This window comes from Heteronotia binoei, chromosome 21 (assembly GCF_032191835.1).
Source record: "Heteronotia binoei isolate CCM8104 ecotype False Entrance Well chromosome 21, APGP_CSIRO_Hbin_v1, whole genome shotgun sequence".
Taxonomy (NCBI): domain Eukaryota; kingdom Metazoa; phylum Chordata; class Lepidosauria; order Squamata; family Gekkonidae; genus Heteronotia; species Heteronotia binoei.
The window spans coordinates 11,106,804-11,132,284 of NC_083243.1; the positions used below are offsets into that span (position 1 = coordinate 11,106,804).

The following is a 25,481-nucleotide window of genomic DNA, read 5'->3' on the forward strand; positions in this document are numbered from 1 at the left end:
TTGGGTGAAGAAGTACTTCGTTTTATCCGTTTTAACCTGTCTGCTCAGCAATTTCATCGAATGCCCACGAGTTCTTGTATTGTGAGAAAGGGAGAAAAGTACTTCTTTCTCTACTTTCTCCATCCCATGCATTATCTTGTAAACCTCTATCATGTCACCCCGCAGCTTGGACGTTTCTCCAAGCTAAAGAGTCCCAAGCGTTTCAACCTTTCTTCATAGGGAAAGTGTTCCAGCCCTTTAATCATTCTAGTTGCCCTTTTCTGGACTTTCTCCAATGCTATAATATCCTTTTTGAGGTGCGGCGACCAGAACTGCACACAGCTTCTCTTTGGGTTTCCAATCTCTCCGTGATCCTATTGTAATTCCTACCTGCTTTTGTGTGGGTGCTTGTTTTGTGTCGAAGCGGTTCCACACGCAGTCAGCCCGTATGAATGTATGCTGCAAATTAGGGATTGAATCTCCGCACCTATTTGTTGACGCAAGTCACATTTATTAAAAGAATCAAGACACTCGAGACATTTCCTAATTGGGTTTTTATTGAGTACAACATGTTTAATGTGGTTTTTATTTTTATTTTTTTGGCTTCAGGAGTTCATTGCACACAGCGCTTTGTGCTCGTTCCCCAGTTCCACCTGGAGATTGGGGGCCTAGTATCACAGCCTCCCTCACTGCAGGTCCAATCAAAAGCAGGACTTTGAGACGCTTTAAAATACCAGAGACTGCATTTGCAAAAGGAAAAACAAACACGATGGGGTCTTACTTGTAATTCTCACTAGCTATAAACGTTTGCTAGAAGAGCCCCGTGGCGCAGTGTTAAAGCTGCAGCACTGCAATCCTAAACTCTGCTCACGATCTGAGTTTGATCCCCAGCGGAAGCTGGGTTTTCAGGTAGCCGGCTCGAGGTTGACTCAGCCTTCCATCCTTCCGCGGTCGATAAAATGAGTACCCAGCTTGCTGGGAGGGGAAGGGTAGATGACTGAGGAAGGCAAGGGCAAACCACCCCGTAAAAAGTCTGCCGTGAAAACGTTGTGAAAGCAACGTCACCCCAGAGTCGGAAACGACTGGTGCTTGCACACGGGACCTTTCCCTTTCCTTAAATTCAGGTAGCCGGCTCCAGGTTGATTCAGCCTTCCATCCTTCCGAGGTCGGTCAAAGGAGTCCCCAGCTTGCTGGAGGCAAAGTGCAGATGACTGAGGAAGGCAATGGCAAACCACCCCGTCAAAAGTCTGCTGTGAAAACGTTGTGAAAGCAACGTCACCCGAGTTGGAAACGACTGGTGCTTGCACAAGGGACCTTTCCTTTTTCCTATAAATGTTTGCAAGTTTAAACTGCGGGGCGGGGGGAGCGGTTTCTCTCTCTACGGCCAAATGCAACGTCATGATAAGCTAACTTTCGGAGCCCTTTTCAGGGTGAAGTCTGATCTAAGGTCATGTTACTTCACCTTGTTTAATGAGCAAACAGAAGGCACCGTGCTGGAAACCCCACTTCTGCAAACACTGAAGCTCCAAATAAAGCCAAAAAGTTTCCCCTGCACACAGCTCCAGTGAGCAACGGCAGAAAATGCACTTGAGATGGAAAGATCTGTTCCTTTGAATGTTCATATGCGGTTTTAGCTTCATGGAGGAGGAAGACGACTGCGGATTTATACCCCTCTCTGAATCAGAGACCCAGAGATGAAGAAATTGGATTTATATCCCGCTCTCCATTCCGAAGAGTCTCAGAGCGGCTCACAATCTCCTTTACCTTCCTCCCCCACAACAGACACCCTGTGAGGTCGGTGGGGCTGGAGAGGGCTCTCACAGCAGCTGCCCTTTCAAGGACAACCTCTGCCAGAGCTCTGGCTGACCCAAGGCCATTCTAGCAGGTCCAAGTGGAGGAGTGGGGAATCAAACCCGGTTCTCCCGGATAAGAGTCCGCACACTTAACCACTACACCAAACTGGCTCCAAACTAGCAGCTTGCAATCTCCTATATCTTCTCCCCCCATAAGAGGCACCCTGTGGAGTAGGTGGGGCTGAGAGGGCTCTCACAGCAGCTGCCCTTTCAAGGACAACTCCTGCGATAGCTATGGTCAGGGCTTTTTCTGAGCAGGAACACACAGGAACGCAGTTCCGGCTGGCTTGGTGTGAGAGGGTGTGGCCTAACATGCAAATAAGTTCCCGCTGGGCTTTTTCTACATAAAGCCCTTTGTGAAGCAATGGTGACATCAGGGGGTGTGGCCTAATATGCATAGGAGTCCCTGCTGGGCTTTTTTTCTGCCAAAAAAGCCCTGGGTATGGCTAACCCAAGGCCATTCCAGCAGCTGCAAGTGGAGGAGTGGGGAATCAAACCCGGTTCTTCCACATTAGAGTCCGCACGCTTAACTACTACACCAAACTGGAGCAGGTGCATCCATAAACCCAACAGATAAATGGAACCTCCACATTCAGAAGCACTGTATCTTTCATTACCAGAGGCTGGGGCTTGTAACCAAGAATAACCGTCTTCCACGCCTTATGTATGTCTGGCACTTGTAGGACTAGAGGTGTCTTAACGTCATCCTGGAATGCAATTCGTGTATTTTGAGAGCAATCAGAAAAGTCATAGAAATAAGGAAGGCCATTGATGTGGTTGTTTATTAACAGTCCTACTCAAACGATAATCAACCTGCAGAAATGACAAACAGATCAGGGGTGTCAAACATGCAGCCCAGGGGCCAAATCAGGCCCCTGAACAACAGGCTGTCGTCTGCTTCCTTCCCCCCCCTCTTGCTTCCTTCTGCATCACAGCTTGCTTTACCAGGCTTGCTCAATCGCACAGGAGCTACAGAGCAAAGCCTCTATTTTCTCCATTGCCAGTTTGGTGTAGTGGTTAAGTGTGCGGACTCTTATCTGGGAGAACCGGGTTTGATTCCCCACTCCTCCACTTGTACCTGCTGGAATGGCCTTGGGTCAGCCATAGCTCTAGCAGAGGTTGTCCTTGAAAGGGCAGCTGCTGGGAGAGCCCTCTCCAGCCCCACCCACCTCACAGGGTGTCTGTTGTGGGGGAGGAAGGTAAAGGAGATTGTAGGCTGCTCTGAGACTCTGTCCTTGAAAGGGCAGCTTCTGTCAGAGCTCTCTCAACCCCACCCACCTCACAGGGTGTCTGTTGTGGGGGAGGAAGGGAAAGGAGATTGTGAGCCACTCTGAGACTCTTTGGAGTGGAGGGCGGGATATAAATCCAATATCTTCATCTACCTCAAAGGGTGTCTGTTGTGGGGGAGGAAGGTAAAGGAGATTGTGAGCCGCTCTGAGACTCTTCGGAGTGGAGGGCGGGATATAAATCCATTATCTTCATCTTCAATATCTTCATCTTCTTCCATTGGCTGAAGCTCCTCCCTTGGGGAGGAAGAAGGGAGGAACAGCTTGCTTTGCCAAGGCAGAAATACAAAGTAAGCACCTTTAAGACTAATGAATGCTAATGTTTTAAGTTAAAAAAAAAAATCTTTACGTTCCAATAGTCAAAGATAAACAATTTAACCATTGGCAAAAAAAGATTTCAGAATTTGTACGGGCGGGTAAAAACCCAAGAATTAAAACGAAAAGTCTGACGGATGCGAAAGAAAGGGGTGGCTTCCAGTTGCCGGATTTTAAGTTATATCACGATGCAGTTTGTTTGGTATGGATTAAGGACTGGATAACTTTGCTTAACAGAAAATTATTGGCATTAGAAGGCCATGGGAATGTTTTCGGTTGGCATGCTTGTATGTATTATGGGAAGGAGAAGATGGATGGATTATTCTCACTTCATTATATAAGAAGGAACTTGCTGAATACTTGGAAAAAATATAACAAATATGGTGATGAGAGGAAACCGCTACGGATTGTGCCAACAGAAGTCATAAAGTTGTCTTCAGATCCACAGGAAGATAAATGGCTATCATATAAACAACTGCTAAAAATACAAGGAGGCAGGGTGGAACTAAAACCGGTGGAAGAATTGCGGGATAAACTTAATTGGTACCAAAGATTTCAGGTTTTCACGGCTGGTAACATCATTAGGGTTTGTAGAATCTTTTGGGATCGAGTGCCTTGTTCTACTGGAGAAAGTTTTTCTTCCAGACGTTTCGTTCTCAGCTGCGGAGAACATCCTCAGTGGCGTTGCAGCCGGAGCAGGCGCTCAGACCTTCTTGGCTGCTGTGCATTGATTGGCTGCGGTACATTAATTGGTACCGTTATAAAATTATCTCTGCTACCTGGGATTACATTTTGTGACACACATGGCCCGGCCCAACACGGTCTTATTTATGTCAGATCCGAGCTTCCTAACAAATGAGTTTGATACCCCTGAACACACAGCATGAGCTAGAAATGTGGGTAAAGCGTCATCAGGTCATGGTTAACTTACGGCAACCCCTCCATTTGAAACATCAGGAGACAAATGAACAGCTCAAAAGTTTTGCGGTTCCAAACAGACATGCTTTTGAATTCCTTTGCTCACTTACTTCTTCTGTCTGGATCGAAGATGCAATTTTGTGCTTCAGCGACGTGTCCTGGCAACGGACATCTTGAACTTCCACAGCCTCACAGAATCCGGTGGCGGTTGTTAACAGTTTAGGGGGGGGGAGGGGGGCGGGAAATCAGCTCAGTTGCAGGGGAGTGAATGTCTACACGCCCAGGACGCCTGCTGCTCCGAGGCTAACGAGACAAGGAACGGAACGGACATGCACTAAAAGATGGGCTGTGGTGTTATGATGAAGCGAAAGGGAAAGCCCTCCTCGCTCCATCTTCCTCCTCAAAAAAGGCCACCTGGAAACATCAACTCGCCTGAAATGCTTCATAATAAACCTGGGTTCCCTGTGTGCAGCATTCACGCAGCAGAGGGATTTGAACCGGGGGCAATACTGCTCACACTCCTACCCACTGTTACGCCAGTTCCTTTAAAATCAGGCAGTACCAGATACCGTCTCCCTGATCAGTGCCAAGTGCAATTCATATGGCTGGTGGGAACTATTACAGGAGAGGTCCGTCAGTGGCTATTAGCCCCAGCATATTGTTGGAACTCTTTGTCTGGGGCAGTGATGATCTGTATTCTGGTGCTTGGGGGGTGCACAGTGGAAGGGCTTCTAGCCCCACTGGTGGACCTCCTGATGGCACTTGGTTTTTTTGGTCACTGTGTGACACAGTGTGCTGGACTGGATGGGCCATTGGCCTGATCCAACATAGCTTCTTATGTTCTTATGCGTGACCCAGAGTGCTGGACTGGATGGGCCATTGACCTGATCCAACATGGCTTCTCTTATGTTCTTATGTGTGACACACAGTGTTGGACTGGATAGGCCACTGGCCTGATCCAACATGGCTTCTCTTATGCTCTTATGCGTGACACAGAGTGCTGGACTGGATGGGCCACTGGCCTGATCCAACATGGCTTCTCTTATGTTATCCAACATGGCTTCTCTTATGTTCTTATGTTATCCAACATGGCTTCTCTTACGTTCTTATGTGTGACACAGAGTGTTGGACTGGATGGGCCATTGGCCTGATCCAACATGGCTTCTCTTACGTTCTTATGTGTGACACAGTGTTGGACTGGATGAGCCACTGGCCTGATCCAGCATGGCTTCTCTTATGTTCTTGTGTGTGACACAGAATGTTGGACTGGATGAGCCACTGGCCTGATCCAGCATGGCTTCTCTTATGTTCTTATGTGTGACACAGAATGTTGGACTGGATGGGCCATTGACCTGATCCAACATGGCTTCTCTTATGTTCTTATGGGTGACACAGAGTGCTGGACTGGATGGGCCACTGGCCTGATCCAACATGGCTTCTCTGATGTTCTTATGTGTGATGCAGAGTGTTGGACAGGATGGGCCATTGGCCTGATCCAACATGGCTTCTCTTACGTTCTTATGTGTGACACAGAGTGCTGGACTGGAGGGGCCACTGGCCTGATCCAACATGGCTTCTCTTATGTTCTTATGTGTGACGCAGAGTGTTGGACTGGAGGGGCCACTGGCCTGATCCAACATGGCTTCTCTTATGTTCTTATGTGTGACACAGAGTGTTGGACTGGAGGGGCCACTGGCCTGATCCAACATGGCTTCTCTTATGTTCTTATGTGTGACGCAGAGTGTTGGACTGGATGGGCCACTGGCCTGATCCAACATGGCTTCTCTTATGTTCTTATGTGTGACGCAGAGTGTTGGACAGGATGGGCCATTGGCCTGATCCAACATGGCTTCTCTTACGTTCTTATGTGTGACACAGAGTGCTGGACTGGATGGGCCACTGGCCTGATCCAACATGGCTTCTCTTATGTTCTTATGTGTGACGCAGAGTGTTGGACTGGATGGGCCACTGGCCTGATCCAACATGGCTTCTCTCATGTTCTTATAGTTAGAAATTGCTCACCCAACAGCAGCTCTTCAGGGATGCTCTAGGCCAGGGTGGCCAAACTTGCATAATGTAAGAGCCATGTACATAATGTAACATAAGAGAAGCCATGTTGGATCAGGCCAATGGCCCATTCAATCCAACACTCTGTGTCACATAAGAACATAAGAGAAGCCATGTTGGATCAGATAGAATAACCATCAGGTGTCTGAAAGCTGCAAGACAGGGAAGGAAGGAAGTGCAAAGAGCCAATCTCAGCCTTCCTCCACCCACTCGCTTTGCATCTGACAGCCAGTTTGGTGTAGTGGTGAAGTGGACGAACTCTTATCTGGGGGAAACGGGTTTGATTCTTCACTCCTCCACTTGCACCTGCTGGAATGGCCTTGGGTCAGCCATAGCTCTGGCATAGGTTGTCCTTGGAAGAGCAGCTTCTGGGAGAGATCTCTCAGCCCCACCCACCTCACAAGGTGTCTGTTCTGGGGGAGGAAGGGAAAGGAGAGTGTAGGCTGCTCTGAGACTCTGTCCTTGGAAGGGCAGCTGCTGGGGAGCCCTCTCCAGCCCCACCCACCTCACAGGGTGTCTGTTGTGGTGGAGGAAGGGAAAGGAGATTGTGAGCCGCTCTGAGACTCTTCGGAGTGAAGGGCAGGATATAAATCCAATATCTTCTTCATCTGTGAAGAACGCTCAGTTTGAAGCGGCTGCCTTTATCCTAGAAGTCTTGGCATCTCACAACGTTTTGTGGAGGGAGGAGTGAAGGGGAGGAGGGAGGGAGAGAAGTGAGGGAGGGAGACAGGGAGTAAGGGAAGGGGAGGGAGGGGGGAGGGGAGGGAGGGAGGAAGAAGGAAGGGAGAGAGGGAGGGAGGAACGAAGGGAAGAGAGGGAGGGAGGAAGGGAGGGAAAGAAGGGAGGGAGGGAAAATAGATGGTGGGGAGGGGGAGGAAAGGGGGGGGAGGGAGGGAGGAAGGGAAGGGGGGATGGAGGAGGGAAGGGGATGGAGGGAGAAAGGAAGGAAGGGAGGGAAGGAAAATAGATGGTGGGGAGGGGGGAGGAAAGGGGGGGAGGGAGGAAGGGAAGGGGGGATGGAGGAGGGAAGGGGACGGAGGGAGAAAGGAAGGAAGGGGAGGGAGGGAGGAGGGAAGAGAGGGAGGAAAGAAGGGAGGGAAAGAAGGAAGGGAGGGAAGGTAGGAAGGAAAATAGATGGTGAGGAGGGGGGAGAGGTGGAAAGAAAGCAACTTTAAATAATGCTCTGCTGGCTGGCTTGGCGAAGCCTTCTCCAAGCTGGTCGACAGGGAGGTGGGGGCTTCAAGAGCCGCACAATATGTGTGAAAAAGCCACATGTGGCTCCCAAGCTGCAGCTCGGCCACCCCTGCGCTAGGCTGATCCTGCACTGAGCAGATGGGTTGGAACCCGTGACCTCTTTGCCCCCTCTCGACTCTATGGATTCTATTGTCTTTCCCAGTGACTCTGGTCTTCTCATAATGTGACCAACTATGATAGCCTCAAGTTTTGTCAGTGGGGTGAGATTGCTCTGAAATACTGTCGGTTCTGAAGATGAGAACAGAGCACCCCGGGGGCCAAGAAAACAAACAAAAAAACTTGTTTATTTAGTTACAAGGCAAATATAAAAATACAAACATTCCAAGATTGAGGAAGGAAAGCTGTTCAATCAGCTGTAGCCCAGGACACAGCACACAGACATGTCTCATGACACCGCCCTGTACCGCGGGAGACGGCTTCTTTCCCATATTCCAGGGGTGGCCAACGGTAGCTCTCCAGATGTTTTTTGGCCTACAACTCCCATCAGCCCCAGCCATTGGCCATGCTGGCTGGGACTGATGGGAGTGGTAGGCAAAAAAAAACAAACACACATCTGGAGAGCTACCCTTGGCCGCCCCTGCCATATTCTTCTCCTGTATAGGGCCGGGGTTAGGTGGCACAAACCAGGCGCAGAGCTGAACGAATCCTTCTCGATTGCTCACTCCGCTCACTGATCGGCACACGCAGAAGGACAAGGGGGGGGGGGGGAGGGAAACTACAAACTCCAACAAACAGGGACTCTGCCTTTAGAAGCAACGCAAGAAGCGCCTCTGGAAAGGGACCGCTTCGGTTCCCACGGCGCAAAGTGCAGCTCGAGGGTCAGAAGAGCATTTTTACGCCCCCTGGCACAGGCCTGTCAGTCAAAGCCACGGTCCCCTTTCTTCCTTAATCCTGCCTCCTTTGCATCACTGTCATGGAGCATCCAAAGAGGGTTGAGCTACTGGAAAACTCCCAGCAGAGTGACGTTTGGGTCTTTGACTCATAGATACAGACCTGTTGCGGCTGAACTCCCCGAGTGGCACAGCACGAAGTGGTAACCCTTCTAAAACAACAACAACCCAACGGCAAACTGAATGTACAACTAACTCAAGACAGATACAGAGTCATCTACGGCCATCTAAATATGTAGTGCTCTTTCCAGAAAGAGCTTCTTTGCTGGGACGCTTGGCACAAAATCACCCCTCCCTCATGGTTACCTGCTGGCTGGCCTGTTCACACGACAGGAGCCCTTTCAGACGACAACAGTCCGGTTAGGTCTGCTTGAAGACAAAGGCTGAAAGCTTCAGGCACCCCACCTGGCCAGCGGGTTTCGGTTTTTTGGCCGAGTTGTTGTTCTCTTTCGATTCTTGTTCCGGGCTTTCTTGGCCATCGCTGTTAACACCTTCCGGGTGCTTCCTCTTTTTCCTTTCGCCTGAATCGCCAGATTCTCTTCCTTTGGCTCTCTCAGTCCAAGCCTGAAGGGAACGGAGGGGGGGAAACACCATCGCTAACAGTGAACCCTCATTGTCAGTGCAGAGCAAAGGTAGCCAAACTTGCTTAACGAAAGAGCCACATAGAATAAACGTCAGATGTTTGAGAGCTGCAAGACATGGAATGTCAGATGTTGGAAGGAAGGAAGGAAGGAAGGAAGGAAGGAAGGAAGGAAGGAAGGAAGGAAGGAAGGAAGGAAGGAAGGAAGGAAGGAAGGAAGGAAGGAAGGAAGGAAGGAAGGAAGGAAGGAAGGAAGGAAGGGAGGGAGGGAGGGAAGGAAGGAGGGAGTGAGAGAGGGAGGAAAGGGGGGAAGGAAGGAAGGAGAGAAGGGAAGGAGGGAGGGAAGGAAGGCGGGAAGGAATGGAGGGAGGGAAGGAAGGAAGGAGGGAGTGAGTGAGTGAGAGAGAGGGAGGGAAGGAAAGGAGGGAAGGAGAGAAGGAAAGGAGGGAAGGAAGGGAGGGAAGGAAGGAAGGAGGGAGTGAGTGAGTGAGAGAGAGGGAGGGAAGGAAAGGAGGGAAGGAGAGAAGGAAAGGAGGGAAGGAAGGGAGGGAAGGAAGGAAGGAGGGAGTGAGAGAGGGAGGGAAGGGGGGAAGGAAGGAAGGAAAGAAAGAAGGAGGGAAGGGAGGAAGGAGAGAGTGAGAGAGGGAGGGAAGGAAAGAAGGAGGTAAGGGAGGGAAGGAAGGATGGGAGGGAGGGAGTGAGAGAGGGATGGAGGGAGGGAAGGGGGGATGGAAGGATGGGAGGGAGGGAGTGAGAGAGGGAGGGAAGGAAAGAAGGAGGGAAGGGAGGAAGAAGAAGAAGAAGAAGATAGAAGATATTGGATTTATATCCCGCCCTCCACTCCGAAGAGTCTCAGAGCGGCTCACAATCTCCTTTACCTTCCTCCCCCACAACAGACACCCTGTGAGGTGGGTGGGGCTGGAGAGGGCTCTCACAGCAGCTGCCCTTTCAAGGACAACCTCTGCCAGAGCTATGGCTGACCCAAGGCCATGCTAGCAGGTGCAAGTGGAGGAGTGGGGGAGTGGGGAATCAAACCCGGTTCTCCCAGATGAGAGTCCGCACACTTAACCACTACACCAAACTGGAAGGAGGGAGTGAGAGAGGGAGGGAAGGGGGGAAGGAAAAAAGGAGGGAAGGGAGGGAGGGAAGGAGGGAGTGAGAGAGGGAGGGAGGGAGGGAAGGGGGGATGGAAGGATGGGAGGGAGGGAGTGAGAGAGGGAGGGAAGGAAGGAAGGAGGGAAGGAAGGAAGGATGGGAGGGAGAGTTAGAAAGAAAGCAACTTTAACTTTAAATGCATTCTCCAAGCTGCTGGCTGGCTTGGCTTAGAGAAGAGACCAATGCTTTCTCCAAGCTGGCCAGTTGGGCGGTGTGGGCTTCAAGAGCCACAGAATATGTGTGCAAGGGTCACATATGGCTCCCAAGCCACAGTTTGGCCACCGCTGTTGTAGAGGGAGAGGCTGTACATTGAAGAAGCTGACGAAGGATCCACCCAAGGGACCATCGGTTTTGGCTTTCTGTGTTTCTTGGCAGTCAAAGTGGGAGGAGTAAGATAAACTCCACTGAGCTATAAGACCAAGAATCCATCCAGCCCTGGTGACCAACCAGATGCTCCAGGAAGAACCCAAACTCCTTAGCCTTGCCTAACAGGGAAGGAACTCTAATCCCTTGATCTTCTTGGTTGTCCTTTGGTAAAGGTAAAGGTAAGGGCAGTCCCCTGTCCAAGCACCAGTCATTTCCGACTCTGGGGTGACGTTGCTTTCACAACGTTTCCACGGCAGACTTTTTACAGGGTGGTTTGCCATTGCCTTCCCCAGTCATCTACACTCCCCCCCCCCCCAGCAAGCTGGGGACTCATTTTACCGACCTCGGAAGGATGGAAGGCTGAGTCAACCTGGAGCCGGCTACCTGAACCAACTTCCGCTGGGATCGAACTCAGGTCGTGAGCAGAGGGCTCCGACTGCAGCTTTGCCACTCCGCCTCACGGGGCTCTCTTGTCCTTTGCTACATTTATACCCCGCCCTCCCCCAGTTGGGCTCAGGGCGGCTAACAGCAAGGATCCTCAAGGTAGTGTCTGGGTGTTCCAAGAGGTCCAGTGAGGCCTTCCCTGGTGTCCAGCATGTATTTTTAGAAAGTGGGGCAGGGCCAGGTGGGGCTTTTGCCCAGCAGGGTTTCCGTATGTCAAAATGCTGGTATGGACCAAGGAAAGCACGGAGCGCAGGGGCAACCGAAACATTGGTATTTTCCAAGTATGAACAACGACCGAAAGACGAAACCCTGCTAACAAGATGGCATTCTGTAAGAAGAACCCTGCATCCATCTAGTCCAGCATCCTGCCTCACACAGTGGTCAACAACAGGGCCTAGAGGCTGAGGTCTCCATAAGAACATCACAAGAGTCCTGCTGGATCAGACTACTGGTTCATCTAGACTGTCTCACACAGTGGCCAACCAGTTCCTCTAGAGGGCCAACAACAGGGCAGAGAGGCCGAGGCCTTCATAAGAACATCACAAGAGTCTGCCGGATCAGACTACTGGTTCATCTAGACTGTCTCACACAGTGGCCAACCAGTTCCTCTAGAGGGCCAACAACAGGGCAGAGAGGCCGAGGCCTTCCCCTGAGGTTTCCTCCTGGCTCTGAGTTTCAGAGGATGAGTGCCTCTGAATGGGGAGGCTCCCCTCAGTCACCATGGCTAGTAGCCATTGATAAGACTTCTCCTCCAAGACTCCATCTAAAACCCTTTTAAAACTGTCTATTCCCATGACCATCACTACATCCTCTGGCAGCAAACTGCACAATCTAACCCCTCTCTGTCCAAAGTAGTGTTTCTGTTTTTCTGTCCTGAACCTACTGCCCATCCTAACCAACTTACCATCCTTTCTTCGGGAGACAGCGTTCTGAATCGACCCATGCCTTCTCGTATGATCTCGCTTTCTTCAAAATTAGGATTATCTGCCAAAATGAGGCTTCTGTTCTCCTCCAGCCACATCTGGAATCCGGTCTTTGGCCTAAGAAGAATGCAAAGATTCTACGATACAGGGAGACATTTTGAAGCGAAGCATCTGCATTTCTTCTAAAAATGTTTTTGTGTTCACCTCTTGATGCCTCAGGGAACAACCCTAAGCGTGATAACTCAGAAGTCCCATTTCATGGAATGCAGTTTACTTCTAGGAAAGTTTCAGGTGGATAAGAACATAAGAGAAGCCATGTTAGATCAGGCCAATGGCCCATTCAGTCCAACATTCTGTGTCACACAGCGGCCAAATACACACACACACACACACACACACAGTGGCTAATAGCCACTGATGGACCTCTGCTCCATATTTTTATCCAATCCCCTCTTGAAGCTGGCTATGCTTGTAGCCGCCGCCACCTCCTGTGGCAGTGAATTCCATATGTTAATCACCCTTTGGGTGAAGAAGTACTTCGTTTTATCCGTTTTAACCTGTCTGCTCAGCAATTTCATCGAATGCCCACGAGTTCTTGTATTGTGAGAAAGGGAGGAAAGTACTTCTTTCTCTACTTTCTCCAGTTGTGTTGGTCACCCAAGCAGAAGCAATACTTGAGCCCAGTAGCTTTCTTAAAAGGTAAAAGGAGTCCCCTGTGCAAGCACCGAGTTGTTACCAATTCATGGGGCGACATCACATCATGGTGTTTTCATGGCAGACTTTTTTACGGGGTGGTTTGCCATTGCCTTCCCCAGTCGTCTACGCTTTACCCCCAGCAAGCTGGGCACTCATTTTTACCAGATGAACTTTAAACTCTGGAAGTGTATACCATAGAAACCTTGTTGGTCTTTAAGGTGCTACTGGACTCAAATCTTACTGTTCTATCACAGGAAACTATTGTTAGGACTGTAAGTTAAGTTGCTGCGGCGGAAAGAACAGGAGAATCATAGAGTTGGAAGGGACCCCCAGGGTCATGTAGTCCAACAACCCGCACAATGCAGGAAACTCACAAACACCTCCCCCTAAATTCAAAGGATCTTCATTGCTGTCAGATGACCCTCTAGCCTCTATTTAAAAACCTCCAAGGAAGGAGAGCCCACCACCTCCGAGGAAGCCTGTTCCACTGAGGAACCGCTCTAAATTCACAAACACCTCCCCCTAAATTCACAGGATCTTCATCGCTGTCAGATGGCCCTCTAGCCTCTATTTAAAAACCTCCAAGGAAGGAGAGCCCACCACCTCCCGAGGAAGCCTGTTCCACTGAGGAACCGCTCTAAATTCACAAACACCTCCCCCTAAATTCACAGGATCTTCATTGCTGTCAGATGACCCTCTAGCCCCTATTTAAAAACCTCCAAGGAAGGAGAGCCCACCACCTCCCGAGGAAGCCTGTTCCACTGAGGAACCGCTCTAAATTCACAAACACCTCCCCCTAAATTCACAGGATCTTCATCGCTGTCAGATGGCCCTCTAGCCTCTATTTAAAAACCTCCAAGGAAGGAGAGCCCACCACCTCCCGAGGAAGCCTGTTCCACTGAGGAACCGCTCTAAATTCACAAACACCTCCCCCTAAATTCACAGGATCTTCATTGCTGTCAGATGACCCTCTAGCCCCTATTTAAAAACCTCCAAGGAAGGAGAGCCCCCACCTCCCGAGGAAGCCTGTTCCACTGAGGAACCGCTCTAAATTCACAAACACCTCCCCCTAAATTCACAGGATCTTCATTGCTGTCAGATGACCCTCTAGCCTCTATTTAAAAACCTCCAAGGAAGGAGAGCCCACCACCTCCCGAGGAAGCCTGTTCCACTGAGGAACCGCTCTAAATTCACAAACACCTCCCCCTAAATTCACAGGATCTTCATCGCTGTCAGATGGCCCTCTAGCCTCTATTTAAAAACCTCCAAGGAAGGAGAGCCCACCACCTCCCGAGGAAGCCTGTTCCACTGAGGAACCGCTCTAAATTCACAAACACCTCCCCCTAAATTCACAGGATCTTCATTGCTGTCAGATGACCCTCTAGCCTCTATTTAAAAACCTCCAAGGAAGGAGAGCCCCCACCTCCCGAGGAAGCCTGTTCCACTGAGGAACCGCTCTAAATTCACAAACACCTCCCCCTAAATTCACAGGATCTTCATTGCTGTCAGATGACCCTCTAGCCTCTATTTAAAAACCTCCAAGGAAGGAGAGCCCACCACCTCCCGAGGAAGCCTGTTCCACTGAGGAACCGCTCTAAATTCACAAACACCTCCCCCTAAATTCACAGGATCTTCATTGCTGTCAGATGGCCCTCTAGCCTCTGTTCAAAAACCTCCAAGGAAGGAGAGTCCACCACCTCCCGAGGAAGCCTGTTCCACTGGGGAACCGCTCTAAACTCACAAACACCTCCCCCTAAATTCACAGGATCAGCATTGCTGTCAGATGGCCATCTAGCTTCTGCTTAAAGACCTCCAAGGAAGGAGAGCCCACCACCTCCCGAGGAAGCCTGTTCCACTGAGGAACCACTCTAAACTCACAAACACCTCCCCCTAAATTCACAGGATCCTCATTGCTGTGAGATGGCCATCTAGCCTCTGTTGAAAAACCTCCAAGGAAGGAGAGCCCACCACCTCCTGAGGAGGAAGCCTGTTCCACTGGGGAACCGCTCTAAACTCACAAACACCTCCCCCTAAATTCACAGGATCCTCATTGCTGTGAGATGGCCATCTAGCCTCTGTTGAAAAACCTCCAAGGAAGGAGAGCCCACCACCTCCTGAGGAGGAAGCCTGTTCCACTGAGGAACCGCTCTAAACTCACAAACACCTCCCCCTAAATTCACAGGATCCACATTGCTATCAGATGGCTCTCCAGCCTCTGCTGAAAAATCTCCAAGGAAGGAGAGCCCACCACCTCCTGAGGAGGAAGCCTGTTCCACTGAGGAACCACTCTAAACTCACAAACACCTCCCCCTAAATTCACAGGATCTTCACTGCTGTCAGATGGCCATCTAGCCTCTGTTGGAAAACCTCCAAGGAAGGAGAGCCCACCACCTCCTGAGGAAGCCTGTTCCACTGAGGAACTGGTCTAAACTCACAAACACCTTCCCCTAAATTCACAGGATCTTCATTGCTGTTAGACAGCCATCCAGCCTCTGCTTAAAGACCTCCAAGGAAGGAGAGCCCACCACCTCCCGAGGAAGCCTGTTCCACTGTGGAAGCGCTCTAAACTCACAAATATCTCCCCCTAAATTCACAGGATCTTCATTGCTGTCAGGCGGCCATCTAGCCTCTGCTTAAAGACCTCCAAGGAAGGAGAGCCCACCACCTCCCGAGGAAGCCTGTTCCACTGTGGAAGCGCTCTAAACTCACAAATATCTCCCCCTAAATTCACAGGATCTTCATTGCTGTCAGAGGGCCATCTAGCCTCTGCTTAAAGACCTCCAAGGAAGGAGAGCCCACCACCTCCCGAGGAAGCCTGTTCCACCGAGGAACTGCTCTGTCATGAAGTTCTTCCTAATGTTATTAGGAGAAGGTATTTGGCTACCTTCTATTTTCACCATCCTCAGTTGGAGCTTGGGTCTCAGTTGGCACAGCTTCAGTTTTTTCTGCTTTCTCTTCTGTGGTTTTCTTCTCAGAGCTTCGGGGTTGGAAAAACGCAGCTGCTGCAGCCTGTGTGGATATTCCAAGAATTCACTGTCAACGTGCTATACACACAGTAGAACACTGTGACTGATTTTGCACTCACCTTACGCCGCTCTGACGTTCCTCTTTTCAGAGCGGCGTCCTTCCGATTTCCCACCATCTGCCCCAGGGCTTCAGCTTGCGTCGCCATTTTTGTGCGGCAAAGAGAAACTGGTTTTTAGCGGTTTCTCTTTGCCTTGCAGAAATGGCGTACAGTGAGTGCGAAATCGGTCTACGCTAGCTCTTTGGGGAGGACCCATCAACAGCATTAAACATGTCTCTATAGAGGCAGAGTGTATCTGGAAATAGTTTTGAAGGTGATTCACTTATGTGGTCATCGTAAGTAGAAAGTGACTCAGCTGCACATAACACACACGTTTAAATGGTGCACAAAGAACAGAAAAGACATAAAATCTATTGGTTTTACTTGACTCCCAAGCCAGCCAGGCACTCCCTAAAGAGCTGTACGTAAAGAAACCACCAGAGTCCACACTTGTCCAAAAATGTGCTGATTCAGAGTCATTAACAATTGGACAATTGTGGACTCTGGTGGTTTCCTTGTGCACAGATTTTTAGGGAGTGTGTTTGTAATAGTAATGTTTACTGTCTAAGGAGAGCCAGTTTGGTGTAGTGGTTAAGTGTGTGGACTCTTATCTGGGAGAACCGGGTTTGATTCCCCACTCCTTCACTTGCATCTGCTAGCATGGCCTTGGGTTAGCCATAGCTCTGGCAGAGTTGTCCTTGAAAGGGCAGCTGCTGTGAGAGCCCTCTCAGCTCCACCCACCTCACAGGGTGTCTGTTGTGGGGGAGGAAGAAAAAGGAGATTGTGATCCGCTCTGAGACTCTTCGGAGTGGAGGGCGGGATATTAATCCAATATCTTCTTCTAATTAGTTTTTTTATTTAAGATTGTGCGGGACTGTATTCTTTTTGCTTAATATGACTTGTATCAAATATATTTATTCTGACTATATTCATTGGTTGTAGAAGTAGTCTGTGGAGTAATTTTTGATTGTGCCCCACTCACAGTTTCTTGTTCTGTTTCGGGTTCTCCAGCACCACAGTTCAAACGAGTCAATTTCCGTCCTGTCTTGCTTTTTCATGGTCCAACTTTTGGAGTCTTAGGTTGCTATGGGGAGTACAATAACACAGACTAATCTGCGTTTGGTTGCTAGGCTGACGTCCTTGCTCTTCCTTGGGATAACCGGGTTCAAATCCCTGCTCTGCCATGGAAGTTTACTGGCTGACCTGGTATTATGTAGTGAGTTCAGTCAGCTTGAGGTATGCAAGAACGTTTATTGAACAACAGGAGAACGGAACACAATCAGGCAACACCGCTCCTTTTATCCCTTTGGCCTGAGTTAACCACACCCCCTTATTTGGACAGCAATCCACCCGATTGGCCTCTCCAGGATCCTTCATTTGCATTTCCCGAGAGAAACGCCTCACGTCCCGATTGGCTGGTTCTAAAAGAACAGCCAATTGGAAGGGAGGCATCAGGTTCCTGGAGGGCAATGAAGGTCAGGCATAACAAACCAGCAGTCAAAACAATCAATACGCAACATCTGGAGCCTGCCACAACCTCTAACAAAGTTGCTGTTGAGAGAATAGAGTGGGGAAAAGGAGAACAAGGGGACACAACACTTTGGGTGCCCGCTGGGGAGAAAAACAGACTGTGAACAAGTAATGACAGTGGAGCTGATTACCTGTCTCGACTTGGGCTTGGGAACCAGCGGTTTTATCACTGGTCCCTTTTCCTTGCTAGGAACCGTCCGTCTGACCGACGTGGGATTTTTCTTCGGCAGTTTGCTCATGTTGTCTAAGATGTTCGTCGAGTGAGCGATGGGATCCTTTTGGCTGCTGGACACCTGGAGCGGCAAAAGTTTGGGAAGGTTTTGAGCTGAGAACTTGCTTTTCCTTTCAGTGTTTCCATTGTATTTCCTTTAAAACTCAGATCAAGGCTGGTAGCCACATTAGTCTATTTTGGCCACTGTGTGACACAGAGTGTTGGAGTGGATGGGCCATTGGCCTGACCCAACATGGCTTCTCTCATGTTCTTATGTGTGACACAGAGTGTTGGACTGGATGGGCCATTGGCCTGCTCCAACATGGCTTCTCTTATGTTCTTATGTGGCACAGAGTGTTGGACTGGATGGGCCATTGGCCTGCTCCAACATGGCTTCTCTTATGTTCTTATGTGGCACAGAGTGTTGGACTGGATGGGCCATTGGCCTGCTCCAACATGGCTTCTCTCATGTTCTTATGTGGCACAGAGTGTTGGACTGGATGGGCCATTGGCCTGCTCCAACATGGCTTCTCTTATGTTCTTATGTGGCACAGAGTGTTGGACTGGATGGGCCATTGGCCTGACCCAACATGGCTTCTCTTATGTTCTTATGTGACACAGAGTGTTGGACTGGATGGGCCATTGGCCTGACCCAACATGGCTTCTCTTATGTTCTTATGTGGCACAGAGTGTTGGACTGGATGGGCCATTGGCCTGACCCAACATGGCTTCTCTTATGTTCTTATGTGTGACACAGAGTGTTGGACGGGATGGGCCATTGGCCTGACCCAACATGGCTTCTCTTATGTTCTTATGTGTGACACAGAGTGTTGGACGGGATGGGCCATTGGCCTGACCCAACATGGCTTCTCTTATGTTCTTATGTGACACAGAGTGTTGGACTGGATGGACCATTGGCCTGATCCAACATGGCTTCTCTTATGTTCTTACGTGACACAGAGTGTTGGACTGGATGGGCCATTGGCCTGATCCAACATGGCTACTCTTATGTTAACTGGGCTGCATCAACAAGGGGGCAATATAAGTCAGAACAGCAGATTGATGTCTATGTCATTAGGTGTGAAGTGCCATAAACAAGAGCCTGTTGTAATGTTAGCTCTGGGTTTTACATGAAGGCATTAGTTTCTCAGAGGTTTAATTTAACATAAGAGAAGCCATGTTGGGTCAGGCCAATGGCCCATCCCGTCCAACACTCTGTGTCACACATAAGAACATAAGAGAAGCCATGTTGGGTCAGGCCAATGGCCCATCCCGTCCAACACTCTGTTTCACACATAAGAAAAGCCATGTTGGATCAGGCCAATGGCCCATCCAGTCCAACACTCTGAGTCACATAAGAGAAGCCATGTTGGATCAGGCCAATGGCTCTTCCAGTCCAACACTCTGTGTCACATAAGAACATAAGAGAAGGCATGTTGGATCAGGCCAGTGACCCATCCAGTCCAACACTCTGTGTCACATAAGAACATAAGAGAAGCCATGTTGGATCAGGCCAATGGCCCCTCCAGTCCGACACTCTGTGTCACATAAGAGCATAAGAGAAGCCATGTTGGAGCAGGCCAATGTCCCATCCAGTCCGACACTCTGTGTCACATAAGAGCATAAGAGAAGCCATGTTGGAGCAGGCCAATGTCCCATCCAGTCCGACACTCTGTGTCACATAAGAGCATAAGAGAAGCCATGTTGGAGCAGGCCAATGTCCCATCCAGTCCGACACTCTGTGTCACATAAGAGCATAAGAGAAGCCATGTTGGAGCAGGCCAATGTCCCATCCAGTCCGACACTCTGTGTCACATAAGAGCATAAGAGAAGCCATGTTGGAGCAGGCCAATGTCCCATCCAGTCCAACACTCTGTGTCACACAGTGGCAAATTTTTTTATATATACACACACACTGTGGCTAATAGCCACTGATGGACCTGTGTTCCATATTTTTATCTAAACCCCTCTTGAAGGTGGCCATGCTTGTGGCCGCCACCACCTCCTGTGGCAGTGAATTCCACATGTTAATCATCCTTTGGGTGAAGAAGTACTTCCTTTTATCCGTTTTAACCTGTCTGCTCAGCAATTTCATCGAATGCCCACGAGTTCTTGTATTGTGAGAAAGGGAGAAAAGGGCTTCTTTCTCTACTTTCTCCATCCCATGCATTATCTTGTAAACCTCTATCATGTCACCCCGCAGTCGACGTTTCTCCAAGCTAAAGAGTCCCAAGCGTTTCAACCTTTCTTCATAGGGAAAGTGTTCCAGCCCTTTAATCATTCTAGTTGCCCTTTTCTGGACTTTCTCCAATGCTATAATATCCTTTTTGAGCTGCGGCAACCAGAACTGCACACAGTACTCCAAATGAGACCGCGCCATCGATTTATACAGGGGCATTATGATACTGGCTGATTTGTTTTCAATTCCCTTCCTAATGGCTTTTGAGCATCGCTACTCTCTCTCTGAAGAAGCGAGCAGTGACTCCCGAAAGCTCTTACTCTGCCACGAAATTTGTCAGTCTTCAAGGTGCTACTGGACTCTTGGACCGATTCCCCGCTAGCCTTACGCCGCTCTCAATCTCCTCTTCGGAGCTTCTGTCAGATTTCACACTATCTGCTCCGGGGCTGCAACCAGCTTCGCCTCTTTCGCGCAGCAAACAAAGATCCTCTGAAAACCGGTTTCTGTTTGCTGCGCAAAAAAGGCGAAGCCGGTTGCAGCCCCGGGTCAGGTAGTGTGAAATCCGACGGAAACCCCGCAGGGAAGAGGAGCGCGAGAAGAGCACAAGGCTAGCGGGGAACCGGTCTTGCTCTTTTCTACTGCTGCAGACAAGCACAGTGAGCCCCTGTCACAACTCAGGGGGGTATTACCGATTGCTGCCACCCCTCTGGGTTAAGGGTTCCCCTTGAGAAGGCCCAGAATCCCCTCCCAAGCCTCCTGTAGCTTAGGCCAAATAATGGGCGTGAGGACCAGGCAGAGTGAACAACAGAGGGGGGAAAAAAGATTTATTTAAGAAGAAGATATTGGATTTATATCCCGCCCTCCACTCCGAAGAGTCTCAGAGCGGCTCACAATCTCCTTTATCTCCCTCCCTCACAACAGACACCCTGTGAGGTGGGTGGGGCTGGAGAGGGCTCTCACAGGAGCTGCCCTTTCAAGGACAACCTCTGCCAGAGCTATGGCTGACCCAAGGCCATGCCAGCAGGTGCAAGCAGAGGAGTGGGGAATCAAACCCGGTTCTCCCAGATAAGAGTCCGCACACTTAACCACTACACCAAACTGGCTCTCCTTATTTAAAAGAGCAGTCGGTGCAATATAACAAACAAGGTGCATTAAACAGTAAAAGGGGTGAAGGGAAAATAAACAAACGTTCCTAATGCGTCTGAACTTAATGTCCCTAGACTGCCTCAGTCAGACCTAAGCCTCCTCACCCTTCGTCTAAGGGCAAGGGTCTCTTCCTTGCAGCAACTCTTCCTCACCTCTGCCTCCTAGGAAAAGCACACATCCTGCCTGGGCTTGGCCCTTTTATGTTCTCTTCCCAGGCTCCACCCATCTCTGGGCCAGTTTCCCTCCAAAACCCTTGCCACCCAATCAGAGGGACAGATGGGATCCTGGGAAATGTAGGCTCTTTTACAACTCCTAGGCAGGCTTCTCTGGGGCCTGCAGGCCTCACGAGGCCCAGGATCATGACACCTCCCCCCACCCCCAGTCTTGATCTATCCCCATGGAAGCCACCACACTTGGAACAGAAATCCACCAGCCTTGTGAAGATACTTTCAAAGGTACAGACATCATCTTTCTCACCAGTGCAGATAGGATTGCCAAGTCCAATTCAAGAAATATCTGGGGACTTTGGGGGTGGAGCCAGGAGACATGGGGCGGAGCCAGGAGCAAGGGTGTGACAAGCATAATTGAACTCCAAAGGGAGTTCTGGCCATCACATTTAAAGGGATCACATACCTTTTCAATGCCTTCCTTCCATAGGAAATAATGAAGGATAAGGGCACCTTCTTTTGGGGCTCACAGAATTGGACCCCTTGGTCCAATCGTTTTGAAACTTGGGGGATATTTTGGGGAGAGGCACTAGATGCTATGCTGAAAATTTGGTGCCTCTACCCCCAAAAAGCAGCCCCCCCCAGAGCCCCAGATACTCACGGATCAATTCTCCATTATTTTCTATGGGAACAAGTCTCCATACGGAACTTCAGCTTCAGAGTTCCCAACAGGCATTTCCCTCCCCTCCCCTCCCCTCCCCCTCGCTTTCTGATGACCCTGAAGTGGGGGGAGGGCCTCCAAACCGGGGTATCCCCTGCCCCCACCTGGGGATTGGCAACCCTAAGTGCAGAAGATGTAACATTATGCCTGAGGGGCTGAGAATAAAAACCAGAGTTTAATTAAATCAGAAAAATCGTCACCTTGAACGGATTGACTCGTCCTTGACTGCTGGATACGATTACAGCTTTTGCTACCCCCCCAAAAAAAAGACAAAAAGGGGAGAGGGGAGAAGAGAAAAATACCTTTAGAAAAAAACGTTTAGAAAACATGTGCGTACGTTTTGAAAAAAAAAAAGGTACCAGGAAGCTGCACAATAGAAAACTAGGCACAAGACTGCGTTCATCCTCACCTCCTTCTATGGCTGTCATGCGTGGGCTAAGCATGACACACCGGCAGCCATTTTGAATATCCCGGTTTTGTTCTTTTAAAGAACAATTTTAGCCCTTAAGGCTGCTGAGAAAATCTAGGTTAATCCTCTAGCTGACTGTGAAGGGGTTATTTATTTATTATTTGCATTTACACCCTGCCCTCCTCAGTTGGGCTCAGGGTGGCTAACAACAAGGAAAACAGTAAAACAACAATGTTGAATTATTACAATAAAATTATTACAATAAAGCATTATTAAAAAAATATATATATGACAATATAAATTAAGATATAAATTGTGGTTCTAGGGTTGCCAAGTCCAATTCAAGAAATATCTGGGGACTTTGTGGGTGGAGCCAGGAGACTTTGGGGGTGGAGCCAGGAGACATTGCGGCAGAGCCAGGAACAAGGCTGTGACAAGCATAACTGAACTCCAAGGGAGTTCTGGCCATCACATTTAAAGGGACAGCACACCTTTTTAAATGCCTTCCTTCCATAGGAAATAATGAAGGATAGGGGCACCTTCTTGTGGGGCTCATAGAATTGGACCCCCTGGTCAAATTGTTTTGAAACTTGGGGGATATTTTGGGGAGAGGCACTAGATGCTATACTGAACATTTGGTGCCTCTACCTCAAAAGATAGCCGCCCCAGAGCCCCTGATACCTCCAGATCAATTCCCCATTATACCCTATGAGAATCGATCTCCACATAATGAAGTGCCCAGCAAACATTTCCTTCCCCCCCCCTTTCTGGCGACTCTGAAGCGAGGGATTGGCCTCTCTACTCACGAGTTGCTACCAACTTCTTCACAGCAACACAGACACCCCATCCCAAGAGGAAGCCTTTCAATCGGAGACTGAAGCCTCCGGAGGTGGAAAGGCACATGGTCCTCTGGGTGAGAAGGAGCTTGGGAAAGCGGAAGAACCCACGCTGGGACCTGGGGATTGGCAGGCCTATGTGGTTCCAAGATGGAGTTAATAGCGCTAGTCGTTAAAATTCTTGCTAAATAAAGCGCTTAAAACATCAAGAATTTTAACGACTAGCGCTATTATCTCCATCTGTTAGGAAAAAAACTTTCCTTCCAAACCAGACAAATAAATAAAGTGCTTAAAACATTTGTCTGGTTCGGAAGGAAAGTTTTTTGCTGTGGGATGATGGGTACTAAGCATCGCTGTCAGTTGCTGCTGATTCAGCGTTTGAATGAGCGCAAGCCTGATCAGCAGAGGACTCTGGGAATTCTTTCATTTGGGGCACTGCCCATTTGTGAGTCAGCATGTTGTTATCAGAAGTTATCGGACAGGTTTTGGCACTCACAGTTTTTGGAATTCATACCAGTGGTTATCGACATAGCACATGAAGAAGAAGACTGCAGGTTTATACCCCGCCCTTCTCCCTGAATCAGAGACTCAGAGAGGCTTACAATCTCCTATATCTTCTCCCCCCACAGCAGACACCCTGTGAGGTAGGTGGGGCTGAGAGAGTTCTGACAGAAGCTGCCCTTTCAAGAACAACGCCTGCGAGAGTGAAGCAGAGAAATAACGAGGTCCGCACACATTGCTGGTATTGGAAGGTAGGAGGAAGGGAAAGGAGATTGTGAGCCGCTCTGAGACTCTTCGGAGTGGAGGGCGGGATATAAATCCAATATCTTCTATTGCTGGTATGAAACAAAATTTACTTTGGTACCAAAGCAGAACTTAGCTGGCCATAAGCCCACGAAATGACTAAATTAAAATCATTCCCCATACAGCCAGTTTTTATTCATACAGGCGCAGGCTTATCTCAACATTCTCCACCTCCCTGTAACTCTTTCTAGTACTTTTCCATACCTCCTGTCTCCATGAATTATCAGCTTCAGCAAGAAGCTTCTCTGAGGCCCCTTTGTTATCTAATACACATCCAGAGGCCTCAATGAGGTCACTGTCTCTAATCTAATTTACAACCTTGAATTCACACCCACTTGGGGCTGTGTGGCCTCTAACGAAGGGTTGCATCAGACATCTTAATTTTAAAGACAGAAATATGCTTTTATTCATTATTATAGGGGTATTCATTAATTATTCAGGGGTCCCCCTTCAAGAGCTATGGCTGACCCAAGGCCATTCCAGCAGCTGCAAGTGGAGGAGTGGGGAATCAAACCCGGTTCATCCAGATAAGAGTCCGCACACTTAACCACTATGGCTGACCCAAGGCCATTCCAACAGGTGCAAGTGGAGGAGTGGGGAATCAAACCCGGTTCTCCCAGATAAGAGTCTGCACACTTAACCACTATGGCTGACCCAAGGCCATTCCAACAGGTGCAAGTGGAGGAGTGGGGAATCAAACCCGGTTCTCCCAGGTAAGAGTCCGCACACTTAACCACTATGGCTGACCCAAGGCCATTCCAACAGGTGCAAGTGGAGGAGTGGGGAATCAAAACCCGGTTCTCCCAGATAAGAGTCCGCACACTTAACCACTACACCAAACATGGTAGGGACCCTGGATGGATCAATGTGACCAGGCGTGTACTCCATGCTATTGTTCTGACTGTCCTGCTGGATCATGCATGGTGCAGCTGAATCACAGCATGGGTGAAACATCTCTGGTTCGAGTAACACCTAGACACCAGATGTTGCAGTGGAACAACAGCCCTTTGCAAACCCTTTCCTAACCACTTCTTGCCTTTCACAAACAGACTTATAAAGTGGGTAACATCTGCAAAAAGTTGAAGACCCCATCCATTATGAGAAGGAAGCTGTGCACTGATGACGTGTCAAGATTTTAAAGGAAGGCAACAGGGCAACTACACATTAAACAAATTTGTCCAGAGTCGAGAATTTGTACAGCACAGAAACGGGAACTCTGAGGCAGTAGGGAGAAGTTCGTGATAAAGGGGTCCCCAGCAAGGTGCCTTCTAACACCTTTCTTGACACTCACCAAATATTTTTAGAACGTGGGCAGGGTCAGGTGAGAGTTTTGATCAGCAAGGCTTCTCATTGGCCGTGCAGATTTTAAAGGCATCCTGCGAAACAGAGCTTCTGACTTAAATGTTCAAGGGTTACTACTGGAGTTATTCGTAACACTCCCTGCCATTTTGCGGTTGGCTCCACCTCCGGTGGCAGCCATTTTGTGGTTGGTTCCACCTCCTGTGGCAGCCATGTTGCAGTTGCACCCACCACACTGTCTCAGAATTCCAAAGGCACCTACAGGCTCAGAAAGTTTCACAATATATCTACCCATCTACTAAATCAGCCCATTTAACGAAATTTAACAAACAAATTCGATTTGACTTACCGGGCTTGGGTGTGGTTGAATTTCTGCACTGCGCGGGGGA

At 49.3% G+C, this 25,481-nt stretch overlaps 1 protein-coding gene across 1 annotated transcript in view; it reads right to left on the reverse strand.

Annotated features, from left to right (window-relative positions):
- Positions 1-7,932: 7,932 nt before the first annotated feature.
- WDHD1 (WD repeat and HMG-box DNA binding protein 1) overlaps positions 7,933-25,481 on the reverse strand; it is a 118,539-nt gene continuing 100,990 nt past the window's right edge. The window contains exon 25 of the mRNA XM_060261842.1: positions 7,933-9,126. Coding sequence (XP_060117825.1) covers positions 8,923-9,126 — 204 coding nt within the window. The 3' untranslated portion in view covers positions 7,933-8,922. The remainder of the gene's footprint in view (positions 9,127-25,481) is intronic.